At 45.7% G+C, this 26,511-nt stretch overlaps 3 protein-coding genes across 4 annotated transcripts in view; 2 read left to right on the top strand and 1 right to left on the bottom strand.

Moving 5' to 3' along the window:
• The first annotated feature begins 614 nt into the window (after positions 1 to 614).
• Positions 615 to 1,118, top strand: LOC139050162 (tigger transposable element-derived protein 6-like). The gene has a single exon (XM_070526376.1). The coding sequence runs from the start codon at positions 615 to 617 to the stop codon at positions 1,116 to 1,118; it is 504 nt and encodes a 167-aa protein (XP_070382477.1).
• Positions 1,119 to 8,358: 7,240 nt separating this feature from the next.
• The window catches only part of LOC139049501 (uncharacterized), a 125,135-nt gene continuing 106,982 nt past the window's right edge, over positions 8,359 to 26,511 (top strand). The window contains exon 1 of one of the 2 annotated variants that reach the window (XM_070525021.1): positions 8,359 to 8,499. In XM_070525021.1, the coding sequence (XP_070381122.1) occupies positions 8,426 to 8,499 (74 nt within the window). In that variant the 5' untranslated portion in view covers positions 8,359 to 8,425. The remainder of the gene's footprint in view (positions 8,500 to 26,511) is intronic. The other variant, XM_070525019.1, reaches the window with a different exon arrangement.
• The window catches only part of LOC139049502 (MIF4G domain-containing protein B-like), a 51,919-nt gene continuing 37,801 nt past the window's right edge, over positions 12,394 to 26,511 (bottom strand). Inside the window, exons 4-6 of the mRNA XM_070525022.1 lie at positions 25,034 to 25,152; positions 13,849 to 14,169; positions 12,394 to 12,790 (exon numbers count right to left, since the gene is read on the bottom strand). Coding sequence (XP_070381123.1) covers positions 12,506 to 12,790; positions 13,849 to 14,169; positions 25,034 to 25,152 — 725 coding nt within the window. The 3' untranslated portion in view covers positions 12,394 to 12,505. The remainder of the gene's footprint in view (positions 12,791 to 13,848; positions 14,170 to 25,033; positions 25,153 to 26,511) is intronic.

Raw genomic sequence — 26,511 nt, 5'->3', positions numbered from 1 at the left:
TGCCCCATCGACCGTCGCGACCATTTTGAAAGACCGAGACAAGATTGTCAAGCTTCACCAGGAATCGCTCCTACAAGGAAACGGCTGAGACTGGGAAACATTCAAAATGTGGACCAAGCTGTTCTCACATGGTTGAAGATTCCAGAGTGCAAGACGTCCGTGTGTCTGGCCCAATGCTCCAAGAAAAAGCCTGTGAATTTCCCGATGCACTTGAAATAACTGGGTTTGACACCAATGCGAGTTGGCCTTTTCGTTTCCACCAAAGGAACACAATAACTTGGAAGGTAGTCTCAGGTGAGGAAAAGGCTGCTGATAGAGAAGGCGAGGATTCCTGGAACAATGATTGTTTTCTAGAGGTGGCTGAATCGTACTCTGAAGACGATATTTTCAATGCGGATGAGGCCGCATGTTTTTATCAGCTCCTGCCAGACCGGACGATGCACTTGAAAGGGCAGCAGTGCAAAGGAAAGAAGATGTCGCATCTTCGCGTGACAGTCCTGTTCTGTTGCATGAAGAAAATTAAACCGCTCGTCATCGGCAAGTACACGAAGCCTCGCTGCATGAAAAATGTCATGTCATTACCGTACACCTACAGCGCTAAGAAGCGAGCCTGGATGACCAGAGAACTCTTTTCCAAGTGGCTGACCAAACTTGCCGACCCAATGAGGAGGGATGACCGAAGAATTCTACTGGTTGTCGACAACTGCTCTGGTCACATAGGGAATGTTCGCTTGACGCACGTTCACTTGGAGTTTCTGCCGCCAAACAACACGTCCTTGCTGCAACCCCTGGACCAGGGCATTATAAAGAGCGTGAAAGCAGAATTTCATAAGCACTTTGTGCAGCGGTTGATTATCAACTTCTGCCTAAAGCAGCCGACTGCAATCAATATTCGTCTGGTAGCGGAAATGCTCATAGGAGCTTGGTGGAACTTGAAAGCGTCCACCATTAGCAACTGCTGGCGAAAGGCAGGGCTTGTCAAAGCACCTGTGCAGCTTGGAGATGACCTGGAGGTGACTGACAACAACCCAGGAGACCTGTGGACCGATGTTGTGGAACAGCTGCCCACCGTCTCTTCCTTCGACAACTACGTGGAGGGCGTGACAGCGCAGCACTAACGGCAGCGAACCTGACAACCAAAGAGATTGTTAACTGCTGTCGTGACGTCTCCAGTGACGATGACGACCCGAAGGAAGACGACTGTGGGTCACCGAACACAGAAGATAAGATCGTGTTGAACATTGATCTTTTAGTACACATGCATGAACAAAGTCTGCACTTTCATCGCTTGGTGCAATGACGTACCCGATGAGGTATTGCGCAAAGTGGAAGATATAGACACATTCCTAATCGGTTGAGTGTGCTGCACGCATTAGAAGAAAATCAGGTTTCTCAAATAAAGCAGCTTTGAAGTGAATGAAACATTTTTATTTTAGAGTATGCTTGTCTGCACATGTGTCTGCTGCCAAGGTATGCCATTTTCATTCCTAGGTTTGTCCACTGGCTTTTAACTGCAAGTTTTTCATTACAATATTTCAAAATAGCAAACGATTTTCGGTCGTCCCGCGTGATCCGTTATATCGAGATTTGTATATTGTCACAGGGTGGCAACGCTGCCGCCTGTCGATGCATCCGGTGTTAGTGAAGCGAAATATCGCTAAAATGAAAGTATCTTCGGAAGTGATCGTCCAAGAATATGGTCCAAGTTTCTCTATGCGTTGGTGTGCATACATATGCTTGCCCTTTGCGTAGACATTTATAGCACTGCCCTTTATGCTATTCCTTTTGCACTTTTTGAACTTCGTTAGTGGTTAGATTGATGCTCTGCACACATTATCAAAGGGATCAGCCAGCCATGAACGGTAGGTGATATAAGAGTGGCATATTGAGCAGAAGGCATCGCTACAACATAGTGGCTAGCATCTCAACCACTGTCATGCTGTTGCTACAGATATATGAATGTACAGCCAATGCAACTACTATGAAGAGTAGCCTTTGCTGCTTTCTGAATAAAGAGGCAACGCATAAAAACAAAAATGTCACTATTTTTGCTTGACTCGGTAGCCGAATTAGCACACATTCATGCAGTCGGAGTCCAAACTATCGCATGGTGCACTGTAAGGTGTCTGAAATTTTGGTTGTGCTTATATGTGAAGTTTCTGGGGCTCGTGGCTAAAGCCACAGCGCTGTCCAAATAATCAAGCATGTCCGAATTAATGGTTGGCCGACTTTACATTTTAAATAACTTACCTAATCGATAAAGCACCAATGCAAAAGTCATCAAGGATGTTGAGAAATGTGATCGATAAGAACGTGTAAAACAAGCTGTGTCTTGTGTGCACCTTCTTTCTTCCTGTGAAAAAATCAAAGCCTACAAAATTAAATAAAGCAAAAAAAAGCACAGATCCCACACACTATGGGAAATTGACGTTACGCGAAGCATTTTGCAGGCAGCTGACCATGCATCGTTGTTTAATGTTCTGCAAAGCATTACCAGGTTGGCCAATCGGTCTGTAAATTTAGTATTCGTGTGTGATATGAGTACAGTGAACCAGAACTGATGCGAGTGTGTAATCACAGCAGCAAGACGACAACGATGGTGAGGATGATTGCGTGATTTCTACGAATGATGAAATTGACATAAGTGAGCGGCATGGAGCGGCGAGATGGGTATGAAACGCAGAAGCTTAATGCTCACTGACAGCAGCATGTGGTACCACTTAAGGACATAAACTGGCTATTTGACACCATTTCTATAGCACAACCTGAAGCCTGTGTCCTTTTATAACCGTTCGGAAGAGTGGCATTGTGCAGCTGCTTACCTTGGTTCAACTTTTGTGATGCTGCCGTTAGGGAAATATGATGCAGCGTTGTCGTATTCGGAGACTATGTGTACCAGGAAAGAGCACACCTCTTTGATTAAGTGGCCTGGCAATGACAAGAAGGGCCGCAAAAGTCTGGTACAGCTCTGGGAGGATCGAGGAGGCAGTGCGTTGTTGTTTGGCAATTGGAGGTCAACACTCGTGGTAAACTTGTTTTTCTATCACTGTTTATACGAATGCAACCACCACTTGGTGTTCTGATGCCAAGATGCTGGGATCTTACCTGTGCCACCTGGCTCAAGTGCAGAGGCCATGAGAGACTCAGAGGCGTGAGTCCGATTACGAAGCTGGTATGACGATACACTGTAAAACAAACAGGTGAAGATGCTTTTCGCAATAAGGTTGGCGGCGATAGCTGTGAATGCGGTGTGCGACCACCCGGGAGATTTCTTGGTACTGGAATAAGAAACTGAGTGTGCGCCAGTGTCTTCACACGAAACATGTGGTGAAGCTGCCGTGGTGGGCAGCTACAATTCTCGATTGTGTGTGCCTCACACAAATTCTTCTTTATGTGGGATCAACGACTGGAAAGTGTTTCAAATGATCAGTTTGGCGATGTAATGAACATTGGTGGCGGTGCTGAAATATGTTTTCCAGCAACTTGTGGACCGGTAAAAAATAAGCGGGACTCAATTGGGTAATTTTTATCTGTTCTTGATCGTGAAGGTTGGTGCTGGGAAACCCTACATAATGGGACCTTACAACGAGGTCCTATTGTATGTCGAGTTAAAGAAACGACTGCGACAGCGTCATATTACAGATGATCGATTAATTTTTTATTCAATTAACAATGAATTGTTTTAGCCTTTTATCAATTAATTACATTTGGAGGAAATATTGGAGGAAATATTGGAGGAAATATTGGAGGTGGTTTAGTGGCACTTTAAGCCCATAAAGATGGTGCAGCTTAAAAACACAAAGAAAAGAAAAAGAAAATGCTAGAACTTGTTAACTAGATCAAAGTAGACTTAGTTGTACGCGCAAGCACCACGGGTGACCTTGCATCAAAGTGACGTTTCTATACCTCGTATCTTTTACAAAGTTTCGATCTCATGCACACTGTGACGTGCTTGCGTATGCGTACGCGCCGAGTTTTCTACTAGATACCTCGAAAGTGGGTGTAGTCCACGTGCTATAAAGAAATACTTGACATGGAACCTGTCTTCAAGCATTGCAGCCCAACGCTCTACGTTACCGTTACGCCACAATCGCACATCCTAGAGCGCAACTCTGAGGCAGCCGTTCCTGTGGTGAGCGTAAGCGTTGGCGGCGTAACCGATCGAGCGAAGGAGCACAGCGAAAGATGAAAGAGCGAACGTGGAGCGGGCTATGAAAGACGCGAGCCGCCAGCGGCGGAGGCCAATGAGAGCATCAGTGACGTGCGCGCGGGAAACTGGTGTGATGCGGACACGCCCTACCGCTCGATTCTTACTTGTGTCTGGTCTCAGCCAGACGGCTCGTTTCGTGCTGTCGTCTGCTAGCGCCAGCTCTCGCTCGCGCTTAATTGTTTCGATTTTCATGGTTTGCGATTGTTTTGTAATCCGATAGTATGCGCGACGCGAATTGCGCAGCACTTTTTGGAATCCATGCGGCACCAGCGATTACTATGGAACCATCGACGAGTCACGTATAAAACCCGGCGAGCTTGACCCGCAGATCAGATTTTCGGTGATTGCCAACTCCGCTACGTGGTTCTCTCAAATTCCTTGCCTCAATATACTGTGAAATGAATACACGTATAGAGCTTGCACTCAAATTTCGTATTGCTGAGTTTGTCTGTCTATATGAGTTGTTCCCGGGCAAGGTCGACATACTTTGCCACTAATAACGGGAGCTTCTCAATATTCAATAACAAAAATATATTAACTTACTTATTACCTTAGGGTCAGTTGCTTAAATAATAAATTTGAAGGCAGTCACGTTTCAATGCATCGCCATTTAAAAATCTTGAAAATCGCACCAGGTGCGACTTTCAAGATTTTTAAATGGCGATGCGAGGCGATGGTGAACAAATAGCAATTTGTTTACCATCGAATTTCAACGGTAAATCCAGGCGATATCGAAACCTAGCGCGCCGGGAGCTCGTATTCCAACTTTGGAACACGAAAAGCAGGCGTGCGATCGTGGCCTAATGGTTAGAACACTTAATTGGCTGCTGTGCGTGGTGGCAGAGGCTCATAGAATTACTGCATGGGATCCCTTTCCCTAAAGGGAGCCTAGCTCTCTCTATATGTTCGATTCTCATATTGCTCACAGATTTCATTTTTCTTAAAGCGAAGCGAGATAAAAGAATTATCAAAGGGCCAAGAATGAGCCAGAGAACGCTTCACATTAAAAGCATAATCTTTACTTTCCTCACCCCACAACATTTTCTCTCAGCTAAGTTGGGAACAGCAATATGACCCTGCCTATTGCTCCTTTTAAGGGGTCCCTGAATAGGTTTGGATGAATTTTGTAGATGGATTGCGTACAGCCACAGTAAAACATTAGCGCCACAATCGAAGTGGAGCGTCTCATATTAGCAGAGCTACGGACGATTAGAAGGTATACTCCTCCCTAGCCGCGTTTTTTTTTTCTCCTCAACTCGTTCATCGAGTGCTCGGAGCTAATTAGCTCCGCCTTCACTGGCTCTGCGAAATGAGGCGACGTCGTGTCGTCTACTTCCGGTTGTCTTGTAGCCAGCGCGCAAAGCCTATCCAACCTCTCCGCTAGCCGCCTGGGCCTCTGATCACCGGCGAGAGCTATCCAAGTAGCGGGCGCAGCGAGAGTTCTGTCGCAGCACCGAGCGTGTCTGGTATTCCGGTAAAGCGAGCTGGCCGTTCTGACGGATGGGCGGAGGCCTTAACTAAAGCCGCTCCATACTACTACCGTTGTGACGTGCACAGTGCAGCCACCTGGTGGCGCAGACCTTAACTATGCAAACACAGAGCTAGAAGAAGAGTTCTGGACTTTTAAGTGCCAAAGCCGCGATTTGGTAGGACGTTCTTGCTGGCTAGTTGGTTCGATAATGAGGCACGTCGTAGTGGGGACTCCGGATTAATTTTGACCTCCGGGGTATCTTTAACGTGCCCTTATGGCATGGAACATGGTTAGAGTGAAGTAGAATACCACTAAACTCTAGCACGGGCGTTTTCGCATTTCGCCCCCATCGAAATGCGGCCGCCGCGGCCGGGATTTGGTCCCGCGACCTCGTGCTTAGCATCGCAACACCATAGCCGCTAAACCACCACGGCGTATAAACAGAGCTACTATTGCATTAACCAAGTGTAAAATATTTTAAGCGTCTAAAAAGACATCCCAGGAATTACAAGTTGGCTACCATCTTCGTTGAGTCAGGGGGTACAAATGGGAAGACTATACGCAATCTAATTGCTGAAACTGAAAGTGCTGTTCGTTTAGTTCGGAGAGTATCAAATCGGCATCATGGACTCAAGGAGGATAACCTCATTCGACTAATGCATGCCTTCGTTCTGTGCCACTTTAGATATGTGGCAGCCATGCATCGATGGAAACGGGCAGAGCGGGATAAATTGAATACACAGCTTAGGAAGATTACCAAACGGGTTCTCGGGTTACCCGTATACACTTGTACAGAGCGCTTAATGCAGCTTGGCATTCATAACTCTCTTGAAGAGATTGCAGAGGGACAGGAGCGCGCACAGCTAATTCGCCTCACAACAACGAAGGCAGGGAGATCCATCTTGCAGGAACTCGGATATCACCCCGATAGAGTAGCAGAGGAGTTCTCTGACGTTCCTCCGTCGATTCGTGAGAACATTACGGTCGCGCCAATACCTAGGAACATGCACCCCGATCATAATCGCGGTAGAAGGAGGGCAAGGGCGGCCAACCTCCTTAGACAAATACACAGTGATCAGCGACAGGTCAGCTTTGTGGATGCCGCTTCTTGTAAGGGACGTCGGGCGTTCACCATCGTCACTGTTGATGGTCGGCAAGGAATCACCAATGCTGCCTCGGTTCGGACGAGGGACTCCGAAATAGCTGAGCAAATGGCTATTGCACTAGCCCTGCTGGATTGCTCATGGGGTGCCATCTATAGTGATTCAAGATCTGCAGTCAGAGCATTTGAAAAAGGCACCGTTTCCAAACAGGCCCTCAGACTTATTGGGCGCAAGGCAATCACGCACCACTTCATTTATTGGTTTCCGGCACATCAGGGTCAGATAAAGGGTGCTCCTCCCAGCCTCAACGAGTCGGCGGCTGCGCGTGAACTTGCCCACCGCGCTACCCTCGACCAATCGGAAGCCGACTCCCCAGAGAACAGGGACACGCCCTCCACCTACAACGAGATTACCAAACACTACTGTCTCAGCCGTAGAACCTACTTTGTTAAGCATTAACTACAAACGAATACCTATCCGAATCCATCGCTCTTAAATAAAATCTATCCGGACACTTACACCAACGCTACCTGCCACGATTGTGGAGATATAGCCACGTTAGACCATATGCTGTGGCGGTGTGCTCGGTCACGCTCTATCATCGCTAACAGCTCGGCCAGATGGGAGGCGGTTCTCCGCAGTCCTCTCCTGGCTGACCAACTCTGGGCTGTCCAGCAGGCCCACGATGCGGCCGAGAGGCTCGGCCTTCCGGTTCCCACGTGGGAGCGGCCCGCTTCGTGAAGGCTCACGATCTGCAGGACTTTAATTATTAAAGTTTTACCATACCATACCATACCATACCACACCATCTAGCTTGATACAGCTTGAACAGGCTAGAAACAGCTAGAGATATTTTAAGCTACAGTTTAGACATCTTCAAGATGGCTAGCACTTGATGCCTCTAAGCTATACTCACTAGCCATTGTGAAGACGTTTAGTTAGAAAAAAAAAAAAAACGTCGGAACATTTCAGCGCCCTGGCTAGCACTCGATGTCTCCAAGGCACACGTTTCTAGCAATTGTAAAGACAATTACTTAGAAGAAGTTCAAAATTTCGAAGGCATTGCCAGGAAGATTCCACGGCAGCCTCAACGAATAGGAGGGGTGAGAGGGGCGGCTTGTCAGTACATAGAGTGAAGGGAGAGGGGGGAGGCGACACGGTCACTTCTGTAAGCGCGGAAGTTGCCGGCATGCTTCGGAAAAGGTGAGGGGATATAGCTGCGTTGATGGGACATATTGAAATCCTTTGTAGCCTAATGAGCACCACAAACGGCGCGCGCGGAAACCGATTCTTCGTAGATTTCTTGCGCAGGTTTTGAAGCACGCACGTTCGCTGGTTCAAATCTGGCACCACATCGATATAATGCTGCGACTTGCAGCCCACAAGTGGGGTGCGCAATATAAATTGTACATAAAAAGCCAGTAAAATATTATATATGTGCTGTTCAAGAACATAGCTGTGCGTTAAAGTGTTTTAAAGATAAAATATGTAAGCCCGTTAAAGGTTAGACAGTTTTATTCAAGCACAGCGCAGGTGGCGCCACATGCAGCAGTGCCGCATCGCGATCATTTTTTGCCGATTTTGAAACTTTCGGCAGCGGTGGCGGCGGCTCGTTCGTGCTGTTCGCTTGCTTAAAGTGATATGTGGTTTCGAGTGGAGAACTTCGGATTGTGTTTGCAAGAACGGCAGCAACAACACCGCTTTATTTCGGTACGGTAAGTGATTTATATGATTGAAAGGCTCCTACTTTGCTGGAAAACATTTTGAACGACACGAACGTCAGTTGACGTTTCTGATTGTCGCGTTCGTGCAGTTATTGACGCAGCCTGTGTCAGATTGGAATTTTTTTTAGGTTTGTTAGCAAATTTTTTTCTTTTGCCTCTTTGCAACTTGAATATGGTAATGGCTTTCAGGCTTCGACGGTAGCTGTGTAGTTCTGTTATCGACTCGATATGTGGTTGCGACACTATATCCATCAGTATGCGCTGTAATTAAACGTGATCGGGTAAATAACACTCGCAGACTGCCACTACAGACGAGAAATAAGAGAAACCAAAAAATATCGCATGAAAGTCGCCTTCATAGCATTCGTTGACCTTCCAAAACAGGAAAAATTCTGCTAATAGCCCCATATTTAGCTCACGGAAATGTGTCCACTCCACTATTAGGCATGAAGGGAAAGCAAATAATACTAACGGCAGGCAGCAGGAAAGTGCGGTCGCCGAAGTTAAAGGCCGCCTGCAGCTAGGCCTTTTTTGTATAACGATGTCAGTAAAGAGCAGAAGATTGTGATGCTGCTTCAAGGGAAACCAAAAGTTAGTAAAACAAAATCAGTAGCAGCTCATAAGCACACGTATGCAACATTTCAGGAAAATCGAACTTTCAAAGTGGTTCAAAAATCTGACGGGCACTGCATACTATTTCTAGTGCAAAAAAATTATTACCTTTACACATTAGCTACGTCAAGGTTAAGAAATATATTACTCTGTGACTCCTTTCGATGCTCCTGTGTGAAGTGTAAAAAAAATGGCAGTGGCTTAGCTCGGCTATGCCATGATATACATAGCGAAAGCTAAGGCATAGCATGGTTAGCCTTGATTAATCTTGATTGCAAGTCCAGGTTAGTCTGGTTTCTAGCTATAGATATATGTTGCGGCGTTTAGCCAGGCGTTCAGCGCGCTGTTCTTCTGTTTCCTGGGCGATTCGTTTCCTTTTCATCTCGTTCCGATGTCGATTCCAGGCCTATTCCTGCTTATCAGAATTGTTGCCGCCCATATATGGACGGCGACACTTGCGCCTCAACTGTGGTTGCGGCGCACGCGAGCTCTCCTTTTCAATCCTCCGACACGTTATCAGGCACGCGACGCAGCTGGCGAAGCCAGCGGAAGCGAGCGCAACGACGAGGAACGCGGGTGACGTCATACCAAATGGCGGCGACGGAAAGGCGCGGCACTGCGCAGCGGCGGTACACCTGTAGCTTGGTGCTATACTAGTGGCGCATGCGCGTAGTGACTAGGAAGCGATCATCATCATCATCATCAGCCTGGTTACGCCCACTGCAGGGCAAAGGCCTCTCCCATACTTCTCCAACAACCCCGTTCATGTACTAATTGTGGCCATGTCGTCCCTGCAAACTTCTTAATCTCATCCGCCCATCTAACTTTCTGCCGCCCTCTGCTACGCTTCCCTTCTCTTGGAATCCATTCCGTAACCCTTAATGACCAACGGTTATCTCCCCTCCTCATTACATGTCCTGCCCATGCCCATTTCTTTTTCTTGATTTCAACTAAGATGTCATTAACTCGCGTTTGTTCCCTCACCCAATCTGCTCTTTTCTTATCCCTTAACGTTACACCTATCATTCTTCTTTCCATAGCTCGTTGCGTCGTCCTCAATTTGAGTAGAACGCTTTTCGTAAGCTTCCAGGTTTCTGCCCCGTAGGTGAGCACTGGTAAGACACAGCTATTATATACTATATATATTGAGAGAAATATCCACGCCGAGGCGCGCGTTGTGACGTCATGTGCCTCCTCGGAGCACTGCCACGGCAAAATCGCAAGTTCGCGGCCAGTAAAGCTTTCGCTTTAAAAGCTTATACAGAAATCATGATGAACATTAAATTACTTTTGCACGTATTGTTTTGCTCGAATGCTTATAAATAAAAAAAAATATGTGTAGGTAATATACTTTAACCATCGGTTGGCCTTCATTTTATTTTTACTGAATAGTTTTTGCATTGCACAAACTCCATGCGTCTGTCAAGAAAGCTGCGCCTCTTGCAGTGTCAGTGTCTACCTATCAGGAAAACTGTGAATCCTCAGGGATTTTGAATAGTCTGGAAATATTCAGGGAAAACTCGGGGAATTTGTGCATCTATAATGGAAAATTAGCTGTAATTTCATTGAAAGGGAACGAAAGTCGCGCTAATGCTGGCCTGAGTAACAGAGAGGAATCGTAACGAATCCTCTTTGACGCCGTGTCATCGGCTCGAGTTTCCAGTGTACAGTCAAATGATTTTCCGGGCGCCCGATTTTCGGTACATGCCCGATAATTTAGACGGCTTCGCCGTACCATCACGTACCCCATAAAGTCTATATAGAACGTCTGAAATTTCGGACAAAAGACCCTTTTGTCGACCGATTTTCTGGACTTCCTGCCGTGACCGCGGGTCTGAACCGGCCACCGCCGCCATTTTGATTATCTCGTCGCCTCAAACTGGCGCTATCGCAAGGAGATCCGCTGGCAGCCGTAGCCATCACAGCGGCAACGCTAGGCCGAGCTGCTTCGATGATCGCTACTAAGATTCTTGCCGTTCCGTGCCGTGTTTTTTGTTGAAAAAAATTCGCCGCTGTCACCAATTGCACCGACTCCGCCTTCCTAATCCTCGCGATTTACCTCGAAGCTCGGAACGCACGGCGCGTTGCATAATGCCGGTTCTTAAAAGTCAGCTTCGCCTCTGTACAGTCGTTACGCGGTGAAGCTTATGCAAAGTATTGTGGTGAAGCTTAACAAGCGTGGGAAGGGGCAATTGTCAAGGTACACAGTATGCATTCCTTAATTATACACGCTTGCACCCGCCGTCTCATGTGGCAGTTCAAGCACTGATAGGCCTAATAAGTGTACTGGCAGGCCTTCGGTGCTTTTTCGGACGAGCCCGTGCTGATTTGAGCCCTTAAGGGCAGTAAAATACAAGCACTATTTTTTGGACTGCCCGATTTTTCGGACGTGTTCGCGGCCCCTAGGGAGTCCGAAAAATCGGACGTTGACCGTAAGACTAACCAAGAGAATGCTTCAAATGGTCCATGGGGCGAACGCACGGCGAAAGGTACAGAAAAGACCGACGCATCGAGGAAGGAACGGGAAAGGAGGTGTGCTGCCGCTTCTTTGAAGGAGATTGAGCTCAAAAAACAAAGTGTTGGCTTTCGCCGAGATGCACGTGCCCTTCATCCAAACCAAAATAACCTCTTTAAATCAGTGAAACGCAACACTGAGGTGTTGTGTTGCGTTTACGTGCGTGCTTTAGCTAGGGAGTAATTTATGTTCATGAACAATCGCTTAATGACTAGCGTCTATGGGCTGTTGCGCTCAATATGGCGTCATTGGGGAAACAAACGTGACGAAAGGTGGCCTCGAATGCCACAGGGAACCAGTGATTTATTGAGATATCGTGGGCTCCCCGGCGCGCGCATTCCGCAGAAAAGCACGTGACTTCGCTTATGTTCGCGGCAGTATTGTGCACAGATCGCGAAAATTTCCTTACCAGGTTCGAAAAGTGCTGCCGCGTCGTTTCGTAAATATTTCCCAGAATGTAAAGTAGCGTCAAACTAAATTAGTTGAATTGTGGCATTCAACGTCCCAAAACTGCGCAGTTAGTGCACAGTGGGTTACGAGGGACGCCGCAGTGGAGGGCTCGGTAATAATTTTGACCACGTATGGTATATACAGTTAAACGTGCACCCAATGCACATTGCAGCGAGTCTCATTGTATTCCGCCCCCACAGAAATGCGGCCTCCGCGTTCGGTAATCGAACCAGCAACCTCGAGCTCCGCAGCACAACCCCATAGCCACTCGGGAGTCATCAGATTGAAGGCGGTGCCAAAACCATAGATGGCAGTGCCAAGAAGTATTTATTTTATCCATAACGAACGAAAAACGTATTTGTTGATTGCGATGGGAACGTCTGGCCTTTAGGCCCTTCGTGTCCGCATCGCCGTCCAATCTCACTGGGCGGTCCGACAGGGCAGGGGTAAGGGCGATGGATCATCTTCACACTTGGGTTCCGCAACTCCGCTGCGCGCAGCATAGTAGAGTTGCTGCTGGGCTGAGAACTTCCACCCCGAAGCGTGCAGCTCTAGAAGTTCGAGCAGCGTCTGCCGAGTCTCGGCGGAGGCATCGGGCGTCAAGAACTCGTCCCGCAGGCACGCCACCAGCGCCGCCATGCGGGCGGGCGCGGCTCGCTCGGCAGTCATGCCCGCGGTTTTCAGCGCACTGCGGATGCACTCGATCTGCGGATGAGATATTTTTCGTTGAAGTCATGATGATGGTCGCCAACTTAGGATACTAGTACCTGGAGAAGCTGAGTAAACAAGAAACGACAGAACGACAAATTGAAAACAGTGGTAATCCGGTGAAGACCTTTACTGTAAAAAAAAAGCAAGGTGAAGTACGCGAGATGGTAAGGTGCAGTGACGTCATAGTGGTCGCCATGTTTGGGTAACAGCGCTACGAGAAGCTGCGTCTGGGACGTCACATGAAAACTATCTATACTGCACTGTCCATGACGCGCGCAATCTGAATAGATATTGAGCTTTGAAATTGGCGACGTTAAAGAATTTTCGGGTGCACAGTAGGCGCGTCTTGCGCCTAAAGCGATACGTGCATAACACTGATAATGCGGCGCAAAAAGAAAAGCCGGCAAAAAAAGGGGAAACTGACGCGTGGCATTATCTTGCGTGCAGCCACAGGTTACCACGATGCAATACCAAGGAACGTGACATAAACGATCATTCGCTGAAAAATAACGGCCCCGGCCGATTTGGGCATACATAGTTTTATACTAACGTTATTGGAGGGAACTTCGGAGTTGCAGTTGTCCAGCGGCTACTACACGGCTATGTTTCGGATCTTCGTGCTTGTGTCTTCAGGCGTTGGATTGGATTGGAAAAACTTTATTATTTAATTTATGCGGACATATAAATTTAATTTGTAGCTTCCGGCGTTCCCCTGGCGTTATTTACTACGCTTTATCTCCCGTTATTGGCCCTAGCTTTGAGTTACACTTTTCTAAAGGCAGAAGGTAGTAACACTTCGCGCGCGCGCGCATAGTAACTGCGAATTGTTGCATTTCTAATGGAGCGTTTTGTTGAAAACCATCAAGTTGCAAAGTCGTAAAGCCATTTGAAGCCAGTTGGGAAAAAATTGATGTACTACACCCATCATTTCCGTGCTGGCTGAACAGCCACGCTTGCAAGCTCCCTAAACCCTATAGTGCCCAGAGCTTCCGTCTTTTACTTTTCGTAGGAAACTATGGATATTGGGGAACAGACGTTAGAAGGATGTCGACCTGGGTGTGCCAGTCCAGGTCCGGCGAGTGTATCATGAACTTGCAGGACTCGCACAGAAGTAACGCCAGGCAGAAGATGTGTCCGGAGTGGCACGACGCGGCCGCGGAAGCCTTTCCTTTTCCAGGGATAGCGGTCAGGAGCACGGACAGGAAGCTCACGAAGGCCCCCCACCGGTGACTATCCTTTTGCTCCGGCGGTGGCTCCACCGGTGGCTCCACCGGTGGCGCGGCGGTGAACTTTGGCAGTAGGAGGTCGTGTTGCTTGAACCAGTTGCGGCAGGTGCACAGAAGGCGGTTGATGAACACACCTGCTCGCTCCTTCTGCAATTTTTTTTATTGGAAGAAACAAAACCGGACGACATATGGCTAACTAAGCAGAGTATATAATACGGCGTGCGCAGCGTTAAAGAAAGGAAAGGCAAGCAACATAGACGACGGTTATTGTTCGGGGAAAGGGATAAACTGCAAAGGGCCCTTCCTGGGAGAATAGGTCTGGAGTCCCAGGTGGGTATAACTTTCTACAGTCAGCTGCAAATTAAGAGTGCAGGATAAGCTCTTCCTACACTTTTAAGTTGTCTACACCCTTATGGGTGCTGATTTATCCCATTGATAACACTCTTACCATTAAGGCTATAATATTTTTTTCTATAGCTACAACACTTATGATTAGAGAAGCCGTTTTCGCAACTTAATTTTGAACACCTGGTGGACACTGAGATATGTGAAACCAGATTGTCACAGTTACAGCTATTAACTAGGGGCGGGCGAATATTCTAAGTTTCTAGTACGAGTCGAATTCTACAAACCGACTATTCGTATTATTATTCAGGAAGAAACGATTTGGTATTTTCGAATATCAGAAACTCACCAAATATTTCGCAAAATCGAAACGTAGAAGTAACGTTACTGTTCACTGCCCGGTAAACAATGTTGCAAAGTATTAGAAGTTAGAAGCCAAAAGGTTTTTAAGCGATGCAGAAACAAAATGGTTAATGTAAGCCGTGTTTACAGTTTCGCCGCAAGAGTCTATTGTTACGTCTCAACTCCATAAATGCGTTGATAGGACATTTGCCACGAGTCAAACCACCACTAATCAATTCTGAAGGGGGGAGGGGACTCGCACTTGAGCGAGGCTTCAAGGGGTCGGTGGGCTTTTCCGCACGTGTTGTTGTGCCAGGTATCCTAGTGCCGTAATGGCACTGGCGCTTCCCGTAGCAAAAACTGAAGTATGGATCTTCATTTCGCCTTATAGTAATGAAGCTTTTACTACGGAAATTAATGTATTAAGCGTTAAAAGTCTACTAGATCAGTTTAAAGTGACGAGTGCTTACCTATTTAGCGCCCATTTAACACAAACGTTCTCTGGCACTCGGCGCACATCTGCTTTCGGATGCCTCCATTCTAACAGACTTAACACAGATAAATTTTATACCATTTCCGGGTTACTCCGAAGTTGCACCGTAGAGGTCGTGAAGAACGATTTCGAAACGGTACAAACGGAACTACTCCTAGATGCAGATCTGACCTTAGCGGAGATTGCAGCAATGGCCCTAGTTATCGTGCCCTGTGATAACCCAGCCTCCCCTATACAGAATTGTACGTATGGACTCAATGGGCGCGTGCAGAAAATTGGTACACAGCGATGGTGCTGCCCATATATCCACACTCGTTCCCTGCCGTCCTGGATTGCGCTTCCAATCTCTCGGCACGCGTTCTATAACTGATAACCCACCGGTCATCGCAAATGTTCTAAAGATAGCTGCAAGATAGGGTTAATACCATGCTGTGATGACACTATCTTCCGAGAAATTTCAGAGCTGTAAGCGCTTTTTTGCTTTTTAAATTTCTGACGAGCATTTCTTGGCCATAGACCCAGCGTCGTTTTGAGACTAAATATATACGGTGATGTAACTAAACTATCATGAACTTAGGTTGTGAAACAAAGGGGTGGGTACTCCGAGAAATGGAGTACATCTTCGTTTGCAATAAGATCCTAGAATTAGCGTAACCAGCACGCCAACTTTTACATCTGAAGATGACAAGCTGAGAATGGTACTTGCGATTCAGTATCCTTGCACCATACGTGCATGTTCAAAAAAAAAAACCAAAGAAAGGATAGAGAAAAAGGAAGAAAGAGAAAATAGTGGCCCTTGAAGTTTGCTTCTCCACACCAAGGAATATTGTGTGGAGAAGCCCTACTACGTGGTTCTCTTGTCCTCGACGTGGACGGCCATCAGTTTAGTCTTCTTAAGGCTTTCATCCCAGTGAAGTCATGTTTCAGTGCAGATAGACATCGAAAGAAAATTGCGCGAATGCTAAGCAAACGTGTTCAATGGTGTGGGCCACTTGGTGGTCTAATCAATGGATAGTTTATTTAACGGAAGAATACGCGACGTAGAGAAGCCACTACAACGCCGCGCTTGGCTTACGGTAACGGACATAGCGGCAAGGTAAACCTTATCCCACTACATGCAGCAGACGCGAGACAACGGATTGCCGTAGCTAAGAAGAATCGATTTAGTTCGGCGAGTTGTTACGTTTTGTCTATCAAAAACTTAGTTGAATATAAGCACCTAAGTGCGACAACCAGAAACCTAAGTGGCAACTCGCATATCTCTAACATCTGTGACTCAGCATTCCGTAAACTGTCTTCTAAGGCAGAAAATAAAGCATGCTCCGGCGAAAGCCAAACATTTCCGTGTATACTCGTTAAACATCACCGGTGAACTGGAATACGCTTGCGCTATTTAAGACCCTTACGCAAAAACTTATATAAGTGCCCTCGAGATAACACAGCGCAAGGCTGTCAGCTTTCCTTGTTTTAAATATCGACGTACAGACTCTCCTAAATCCCCGATAAAGGAATGCGATATCCATAGGCTCCAAAGAAGGCCTAATATGAACAGATTAAAGTTCCTCTTGAAAGTTTATCTCGAGTATCATACACCATCCCCAAGCTCTGTCATTTGAAGACAAAAGAGGCATCGTCACAACAACCAGTGCCACACAACCCCAGAACTGACACCTAAACGGTCGAGCAATGAGTGAGTGGAACAAACTACGATCAGTCTTAACAGAGAGCATTAAGGCTACTGATCTTGTTGATTCACAGTACACGTACTTGCGTGTCTTTTTATTTGTTCAATTACGATGTTGGCAGGGGTTAGTAGTGTTATTAGTGTTTTATTGATTATTGTATACGCTTAATTAAAATTTTATTTCATATGCTTGATTTTGTGGTGTTCTCCTCCCGTACTCTTGGGGCAAAGGAACGACAATACAGTAGTGCAAACAATCACAAAGGCAGTTATTGCACCTTTCATAGATCAATGCCTGCTAGCCGAGTTGCTATCCACAAAACATGCCGATGGGCGCGCGACAAATCTATAAGTCCGACTCACCGCGACCGGATAGCGAGCGAATATGTTCGCCCCATGCTGAATCCCAACGCCTGGTCGTTCGCGCATACTGTCACGCGAACGGTGGCGCATTCCAAGGCGGCCACGCGAGACGGTCTCGCAGAAGCATGGGTCGGCGCACGCGCGGCACGGCCCGTCCGTACCGCTTTCTGTCCCGAATCTAAGAGCCAGCCTGTTCTCCCCTGCACCCCCAAGTAACCCTGCCGTGAGGCGGCGTTAGCGGCGCAACACTCGCGCCATCTCTCGCACTGCGCCCCAACCACATCGACCGCCACGGGCATCACGCACGCCACGCGGCGAAGCCAGATTACAGGAGACGCGCTATGCGGGAAAAACATCAGGGGACGCGCGAGAGTCGCGCATCCCCACAATTTTAAGTGAGCTATTGAACCATTTATTCGTTCCCACGCATTCCCCTTGCCTATGTTTGGAATTGAGATGCGTCCTTGCATATATTTTTTAATTGTTCCTCCTGCTTGGGCCTATCGCGGTCTGCTGTATATTGTAAATAAGTAAAACAAAAGAAATTTTGCTTAGCTATTGCGCTCACCCTACACTTTATAATATTTCGTGTTTTTACCTGGCAACCGTATGTATATATGTATATATACTCTACTCTAATGCCCAACATTGGGCGCTGTAGGTATGTAAGTAAATAAATAAATAAATAAATAAATAAATATTGTCACGTGGTAGTGACGTATAAAGAACACAGTAGCAATCCTATCAAAGACGAACCTAACTTGGGGCGAACCTGTGCCCACAAAAAGAGGCTACATTTAAAGAACGGCAACAACGGCGAACACAGTCGGCGATCGTCAAAATCTGATCAGCGGGTCAAGCGCATCGGCTTTTATGCATCAGTCGTCGAATGTTCCAGACTAATCGCTTGTACCCGCGTGTCTTCCACAAAGTTCTACACCATTCCAGTCACGGGATAATACCAGATAACGAAAGGTTCGTCAAAAACAGACAGCGGATAGAACCATCGATAACTTTCGAGAAACTTCCGATACACGCACCGCGTCCTGCGCTGTGCGATAACATTTGTTAGGCGGTGGTGGTCGCCGGATAGAGATGTACAAATACACGAGTCAATATAACCGCCGTGGTTGTTCACTAGCTATGGTATTGGGCTGCTGAGCACGAGGTCGGGGGATCGAATCGCGGCCACGGCGGCCGCATTTCGGTGGGTGCGAAATGCGAAAACACCCGTGTACTTAGATTAAGGTGCACGTTAAAGAACACCAGGTGGTCAAAATTTCCGGAGTCCTCCACTACGGCGTGCCTCATAATCAAAAGGTGGTTTGGGAACGCCAAACGCCATATTTTTTTTAACACACACTAATATATATATATATATATATATATATATATATATATATATATATATATATATATATATATATATATATATATATATATATATATATATACATATATGGCTGAGGAAATCACGCTAGCCTAGGTAGTAAAATGAAGAGTAAGACGTACGTTCAATAAGCACAGTATATATTTGACTTCCATTTTGGCTGGTGGACCAGCCTTTGTTTAAGTGATATATATACATGTTCTCATAAAAATCACCAGTTGTGGTTTAGTGCTGGTCCTGCGTCTATGAGCTTACTTTCGCGTTGCAACAATGTAGTACGTTGCCGTATTTCCCCTACGACCACGTACCCTTTTGTTTTTGTATGGCGATACGACAGTGTTCAAGCTCTACTGAGTCCGCCGGACCCACTTATCCTATACCCGCGGTGCGTTGACGTGATTTAGGACCGAACGTCATAATTTCAACTTCCGCGACAGCGTCGTATTCGCCATCTCCGGTTGGCTATACTGGACGCCATGTGGCGCGTGAGCTCCCGCGCAGCCGAGTTGCTGTGAGGGCCGGGAAAGAGGGGGGGAGGGGCACTGTCATTGGTTAGCTCGCTCGCTCTATCGCGGGAAGGCAAGCTGCTCCTTGAAATATTGCCACATATTCTGTCTTATAATAGACCTGTACATAGTGCTACATTTTTTATTATTACTTATGCATTTTGTAATGTATTGATGACTAGGTGTATTTATGAGAATTACTCACCATGTATGCTTTACTTTTTTCTAATGCTTGCTCATAGTTATCATGAAAAACGTTTTGCAGTTATTAGTGTGGAAATCCTATTTTTCAACTTCTCTTGTATTTAACGGCACTCATCCCTTGTTGTATTTGTTGCTGCCTGTAAAACGGGGCCACGGACCACGTCAAGCCTTGCTGGCTTTTTGTCCCCGGTCCTCAGCATCAGTGGTATGTTGAAATAAATTTGATTTGATTTGAAGAGCGGTTGCTTTCGGGCAAGCAAGTTGCAGGAGTAGAGGAGGCTCTCGCTGGCTCCGTTCGTACGATCGTTCGGGCTATTACATTACATTGACAATCACTGTCGATGGTTTCTGCCAAACTTTTCATATTATTATTGTTTATGCGAAAGCGTCTAATGGTCCACTGAGCGAAAAACCCGTCGTCTGTAGCAGTGAAACGGCACCTAAATTCCCACTGGTTGCGACGCCACGTCACAAGTGCGCCTGGACGGAGCAGAGCGGGCGAGAGGGAACACCTGCTGCCGCCATACTGCGCCAGGTGTTGCGTGAGGGGAGATGGCATTGCTGCGACGCCACGTCACACTCGCTCTCGGAAGCCGGCGCGCGTTCCGTATCTCTCTCTTGCATCTCCACTGGGCTTAGCTGCTGCGCGCGTCTGCCGGCCTCGGTGGCCGCTGCTGCTTCCTCGGTCTCTCGTAGCGCACTGGACGTCGATGGCATACGTCGTTGCCACCGCAGGCTGCTGCTGCTTGCTGGCTTGGGCAGCACGTACCGCTATGGTACATTACTTGCAGCACAACACTATTAATACTGTTCAGCAGCGTTCAATCGGGCATTAATACTTTCGCAGTGACAACAAAGAGGTGCTTAGGCGTCCTTGGATTATTATTATTATTATTATTATTATTATTATTATTATTCATTTATTGTTATTGAGTGTTTACTCCAAATTATCAGTAACTTCGTGTATGTTGATTGTTTGCATTAACCTGACTTCCAGGAAAGTGTCTGTATCTCCCTGATTTCATGCTCACAATATTTCGCATTGTTAGCACAATCTTAACCATGTTTGAAACCACTATCGTTGTACCTGTGCCCCGACCCTGCTACAGCCTTAAATATAAGGCTAGCAGTATGTATTAAATAATAATAATAATAATAATAATAATAATAATAATAATAATAATAATAATAATAATAATAATAATAATAATAATAATAATAATAATGTTTATTGCCACACAATATACAAAAGAACACAAGCAGGCCGGTCTAAGCCTTAGTTGGCTTGTAGGACCGTGCCAATGAATATGATAGACAAGGCAAAAGATGTACAAAAATTGATGAGAGATGAAAAAGAAAAAAAAACAAAAAAATGAAAGGCAAAAAATTAAGAACAAGATAACATTTGTTTATCTACATATAACAAAAATTGAAGAGGTAAATATTGCGATGAAAAAAAAAGCGATGTACAAGAGGGTAATTTTACTCTAGCTGTTTTAAGATGTGTTTGAGCGTTCTTTTTGATGTCGCGTTAAATAACTCTTCTGGTAGTTTGTTAAATATGTCAGGCACATAAGCACAGCGTCTGGCCACGCCATACCTTGTGGCTGAACGTGGAACAACATAACGGACATGTTTTCTTAGCTCCCTTGCGGCGGCACGTTTTTGTTTGAAATCGGAAGTCCAGAAATGTTTAACGACAACTGTTTCTATAAGTAATGAATGGAAGTTTGGTAGCCCAAGTTCACGGAAGATGTTTGCAGATGTTACTATTGGGGAATTGTACGCAACGTTTTTAAGAATGTTTTTTTAGAATCCGGTCAACTCTACATCTCCAACGATCCGAGCAAAAGCCAAAGACTGTAATGCCATACCTTAACACACTGTAACCTAGTGCCTGTGCTATAATCTTTTTTACACACAAGGGTGCAATACTTTTGATATTAAATAACAGCCAGGCTACTGACCTGAGTTTGGAACAAATAAGTGATAAGTGATGTTGCCACGATAAATTACTATCGAAATAGATTCCGAGATATTTCACACAATCCACGTATGGAATAGGTGGGCATTTACAATGAACACAGTCTGACTCATGCAGGTAGAGAGGCAAGTTAATAACAGTAGTCTTAAGTGGGGAGCGAAAACAAACAAGTTTTGTTTTTTGGGCATTTACAACAATTCCATTATTAGAGAACCAAAGCATTGCCTTGTGCACGTCATTTTGCAACATTTCAGTGGATGTTTTATAAGAAAGGTGTTTCGCTAATAATACAGTGTCGTCAGCATACTGGAATACTGAACATTTCGAAATTGCCAAAGGGAAGTCGTTAACAAAGATATTAAACAACAATGGTGACAAAATGGACCCCTGAGGAACTCCAGCTTTTACCGACAGCTTAGAACTAAATATACCCTTATCATCGGTAGAGACCACCTGAAATCTGTTGCTCAAATAATTTTCGAGGACTTTGTAAAAAGGCCCACGAAATCCCCAAAAATGCAGTTTACTTAACAAGATTTGATGATTCAGGGTGTCAAACGCTTTCGCTACATCTAAAAATAGCGCACATGTGAAAAGATTCTGATCAAATGCCGAAAACAGTTCATCTGAAAATTCCTCAAGCAGTGCCACAGTACCACGCCCTAAAACAAAACCAAACTGTCGATTGGTCAGGATAGAAAATTTGTTAAGAAAAGAAGACATAGTGTGGAAAAGAAATTTTTCTAAGACCTGAGCAATAATCGGCAATATTGAAATTGGCCGATAGTTTTCAATACTATCTTTCTTCCCTGACTTGTGGTATAATAACTGCAGTTTTTAAGCATTCTGGAATTTCGTCGCCTTCCAAAAAACCATTCAGTATATGAAGGATAATATCTGACAGCGCATTGAAATTCCTCCTGATGGTGTGTAAAGAAATTCCATCATATCCAGTGGGCTTGTTAGGACGGAAACTGAAAATAATTGCCTCCAGATCACCCTTCAAAATTTTCGGAAGAAAAGCCGACGCAGATACGGAATGCCCTAACGGTGAAGTGCTTGTATATGGAGAGAGGGCCCTTTGGGACGCTTTAACAAAGTGCCTGTTGAAAGCATCAGCCACTTCTGTGGGAGGTTGTTGAAAAACGCCGAAAATAGAACGGCTATTGGAACTCATTCCTCTGAGATGATTTACCAAAGACCAAGTTTTGCTTACATTATTTGAAGATTGTTGGAATTTATAAAAAAGTAACGGCGTTTGGCGCCACGCAGAAGAGCAACAACTCTATTTCTTGCCGACTTGTATTCTAATCGCAGTCTTTGGTTTCTGGGATTTCTTTTGCAGCGTTTCCACAAGTTGTCTCGATACGAAATGGAAGCAAGAATTTCCGTGTTCATCCAACAGTGACCCTTCCTTATCGGCTTAGCTATCAGCCGTGTGCAACGCAATTCAAAATTTTTCATTTGCATGCAGAACCTTTCATACACTTTGGCCGAAGAATCTTCTTTGGCTAAGGATGACCAGTCAAACGAAACGATAAGGTTATCAAGCTTGGATTGATTAACAGTAGGGACAAGGCATTTACGCTGCCCAGATCCAGTTTCCACCGATAACGTTCTAGACGCGTCTGGTAGAACTAGACGACAGGCTACGAAATAGTGGTCCGCCATGCGTTGTAGAATAGTACATGACCTAAATGAACAGCAGGGAGCTCTGACCGCTATGTGATCTAAACAAGATTGCACTAGGCTAGTATTAACCAATTCCGCTCTAGTAGGAGCTGCAATTGTACATTCCAGACCATAAGCGGACAACGTAGATAAATAATCACAAACAGTCACTTTTTCAGGGCATAAAATATTGATATTCAAGTCTCCGATCAAGCAAAATTGGTCCACTGAGCTCCACTGCCGCAGAGCTTCTTCAAGCTCAACAAGAAAACGTGACAGGCTGCATGAGGGTGGTCGATATATCGATAATATATGGACAGAAAATGACCTTTTACAAACTTTGACCATCATAGATTCGGCATGTACAAAAGATGCATCAATAGAAGAAACTTCACAGTTGTCGTTTACATAGAGAGCAATGCCCCCCCCCCCCCCCCCCCCAACACGCCCGCTTCGTGTGACAAAATGTGCGGAAAAGCCCTGTAATGTAAACCTATCAAGACAAGCCTGGGAAACATTGATTTCTGTAATCACAAATGCGTCTACAAAGTTAGCTGCCGATTCAGCCTGAAATTTAAATTCGTACCAGTATTTACGAAGACTTCGAATATTAACGCTCATAATGGTAAAATCTTGATCAGAGCTGCACAGAAATTCTATTTTAAATGAACTGAAGTCTGGTAGTTCACTGAAAGAAAAAGGCATGTTGGCTAAGCAATGTTTTCCAGGTCTGCTTGTTTACCAATTCGAACAAGAGACGCTGTTTCATTCTTTTTCACGAAGATCTTGCCTCCTTTCGTCCAACAAAACTGATAACCCTCCTCTTTTGTCTTCGTTCTCGCTTTCCAGAAGAGATCACGGTTAACTTTGGTCAAGTTATCATTGAAGTAGATCTTTGGAAAAGATGCACTTTCACGTAGTTTCTTCAGCTTTCCCCGCGCCTCAAGCCATTTTTCCTTCCAAATTACAGATTTAAAGCGCACCAAGACCACAGGTGTACCACTGATTTTGACTTTTAAGCGGTGTACGGCTGCAATATCGTCAGATGAAAACCCCGAGAGGTCCAGATTTTCTGCCATTTGCGTGATGGTTTGTGTTAGGCTTTCATTACTTTTCACTGGCAAACCGTGGATCTCAAGATTCTTTAGTCTGCTGTACTGCTCACTTTCATTTTGCTTTTCTTCTAGCTTTTGTAATACTGCTGCCTGAGTTACCACCGTTGTTTTCAGAGCTTCCAGTTTAGCGCAATCAGACATTTGACGTTCCTGATAATAATAATAAATAATAAATAATAATAATAATAATAATAATAATTTACCGCGCCCATGAACAGCCAGAGGCCTTCAGAGACGTAGATAAGAAATACGTCTACCGAATTACAGCATTGAAGTGGCAAAAATGTACTCAATATCAAAGATGTGGAAATTAATTTGAGAACAGACTCCTCGACTGACGCCGTCAACATTGAAACGCATTACATTTTGCTGCAATGTTAGACGTCCTCAAGAACTTTTGTTACTCACATCACAGACATAAGATATTGTGGGCCTGCGTACGCCCGGCCGAGGCTCAGCAAAAAATAGCGCTGAAGTGATCTCCGGACATAGTATCGTACTGTGCACTACTTTAAATGGTAAACATAAAAAGAAACCCAAAAAAAGCCTAATCAAGCTACTTACGTCGCACTTCGGGCGGCGGTAAATTGCATCTATGCAACGCATGGACATGGTGGTAACAAATAAAATCAGTTCTGTGAAGCACGCAAGATGGTGGAAGGTTCGAAAAAGGAAAAGTTGTCATCCACTCGACTGTAGCACGAACGCACAAAGAAAACTCTTGTTTCGTTCCTGAGAAGCCAATCTGGATTTACTTTGTAGCTTCGTCTATGCCGTCGGCTGGATAGCCATTTTTCTCCTTTTGAGAGATTTAATAAATTGTATGTCATAAAGATCTATCACGGAACACGACAGAATTAAGCTGCGTGATGCATGAAGGTGCACAACGCGCGCCCTCGCGGGCTACGACTCACCGCGATGACGCAGGCGCAAAACCTGGCCGCCATCTCGGCGCTGTCGTCGTCGTTGACGGCCTTCCCGCACACGGCCCGCACCAGTCGATCCACCTGCTCGTGCGTCAAGGAATCCGGGTCTGCGAGGAAACGGCGCAGGGCTCACGTCACGCTCGAGTTACGGCAAAAAGCATTCGAGATATGGCGATTGAAGTGCCTTAACGTACTTAAACGAGAAGAAATGGCGGTTAACCGAGAAGCCAAAAAACACACACCAAGGACAACACAGGGGAAAATACTTGTGCTTACTAACTGAAACAAAGGAATTCTGAATTATAGGACTGAAAGTGGATTAAAAAAAGCAACTTGCCGCAGGTGGGGAACGATCCCATGTCTTCGCATTACCTGGAGCATCGCACGCGTAATGCGAAGGCGTGGGATCGTCCCCCAACTGCGGCAAGTTTTTTTCGACCACTTTCAATTCCATCAATTCAGAATTCCTTTATTTCAGTTGTATAAAGTTTGTAAACAGGGATAAGATGCCTCAGACAGGCTGGCCAACGTTTCGATAGGAGGAGCTATCTTCGTCAAAGGCGGCCTCGTCATCCTCGGCGTGTTAGTTTTAAAGGGTTAGTGCAGTGACGTCACGTGCGGGTGTTGTCGCTGGCGGCTGGTTTTAAAGAGAGAGATTACCAGAGGAAACAAGCGCTGTCGTCCGACGTCTGTGAACTTCATTCCCAAGACGAGGGGACAAGAGCGTGAGAGTGGGCACGCGGGGAGAAAAGAAAAGAAATAGAAGCAGAAAAAAAAGAAAAAAAGAAAAAAAGAAAAAAGGGGGTGGGGGAAGCCAGGGCGGCACCAAGACAGACAAAAAAAAGGGGGGGAGGGAGAGTGAAAGAAAAAGAGAAAAAGGAAAATTTTAAGAAATACGGGGGGGGGGGGGCATGGGAGCGTTTTGGGGATGCGAAAGGTTAGGAGGTATTCAGGGGAGTCGTTGGCGGCATGTGCTTGAGGCATTAGAACGGCCGGTCAAGCGGTTAGTGCGCGAGTAACACAAGACAAAAAAAAAAGAGAAAAACAGAAACACCCCCCCCCCCAAAAAAAAAATACCATGAGCTGAAAGTGACTTGAGTAGCATAGCAGCAGTACGTCGACTAATTCTGAAATCGTTAGTAAGTACAAGTATTTTCCCCTGTGTTGTCCTGGGTGTCTGTGTTTTTTTGGCTTCTTAACGTACTCCAGCTGCACGAGCTGAAAGGATCACATGAATATAAAATGCTCGAATCGGTCAACACTAAGATAACCGTCTTTACTTGCATGTCTCAAGAAAGACGCTTTACGCCTAGCCTGTAAAGTCCTACATCGCTGCCACACTGCACACTTATTTAAGAAGCACCACATCATTCGCGTTACATCAAGGTATGATTACAAACTCTGCCGTTTACGGAAAAACTGGGTTTACGGAAAAACAATGAAGACATAACAAGCTTAACGAGGCG

Source organism: Dermacentor albipictus, chromosome 9, assembly GCF_038994185.2.
Source record: "Dermacentor albipictus isolate Rhodes 1998 colony chromosome 9, USDA_Dalb.pri_finalv2, whole genome shotgun sequence".
Lineage (NCBI taxonomy): Eukaryota > Metazoa > Arthropoda > Arachnida > Ixodida > Ixodidae > Dermacentor > Dermacentor albipictus.
The sequence above is the reverse complement of the archived record's forward strand: the minus strand, read 5'-3'. Positions and strand labels throughout refer to the sequence as shown.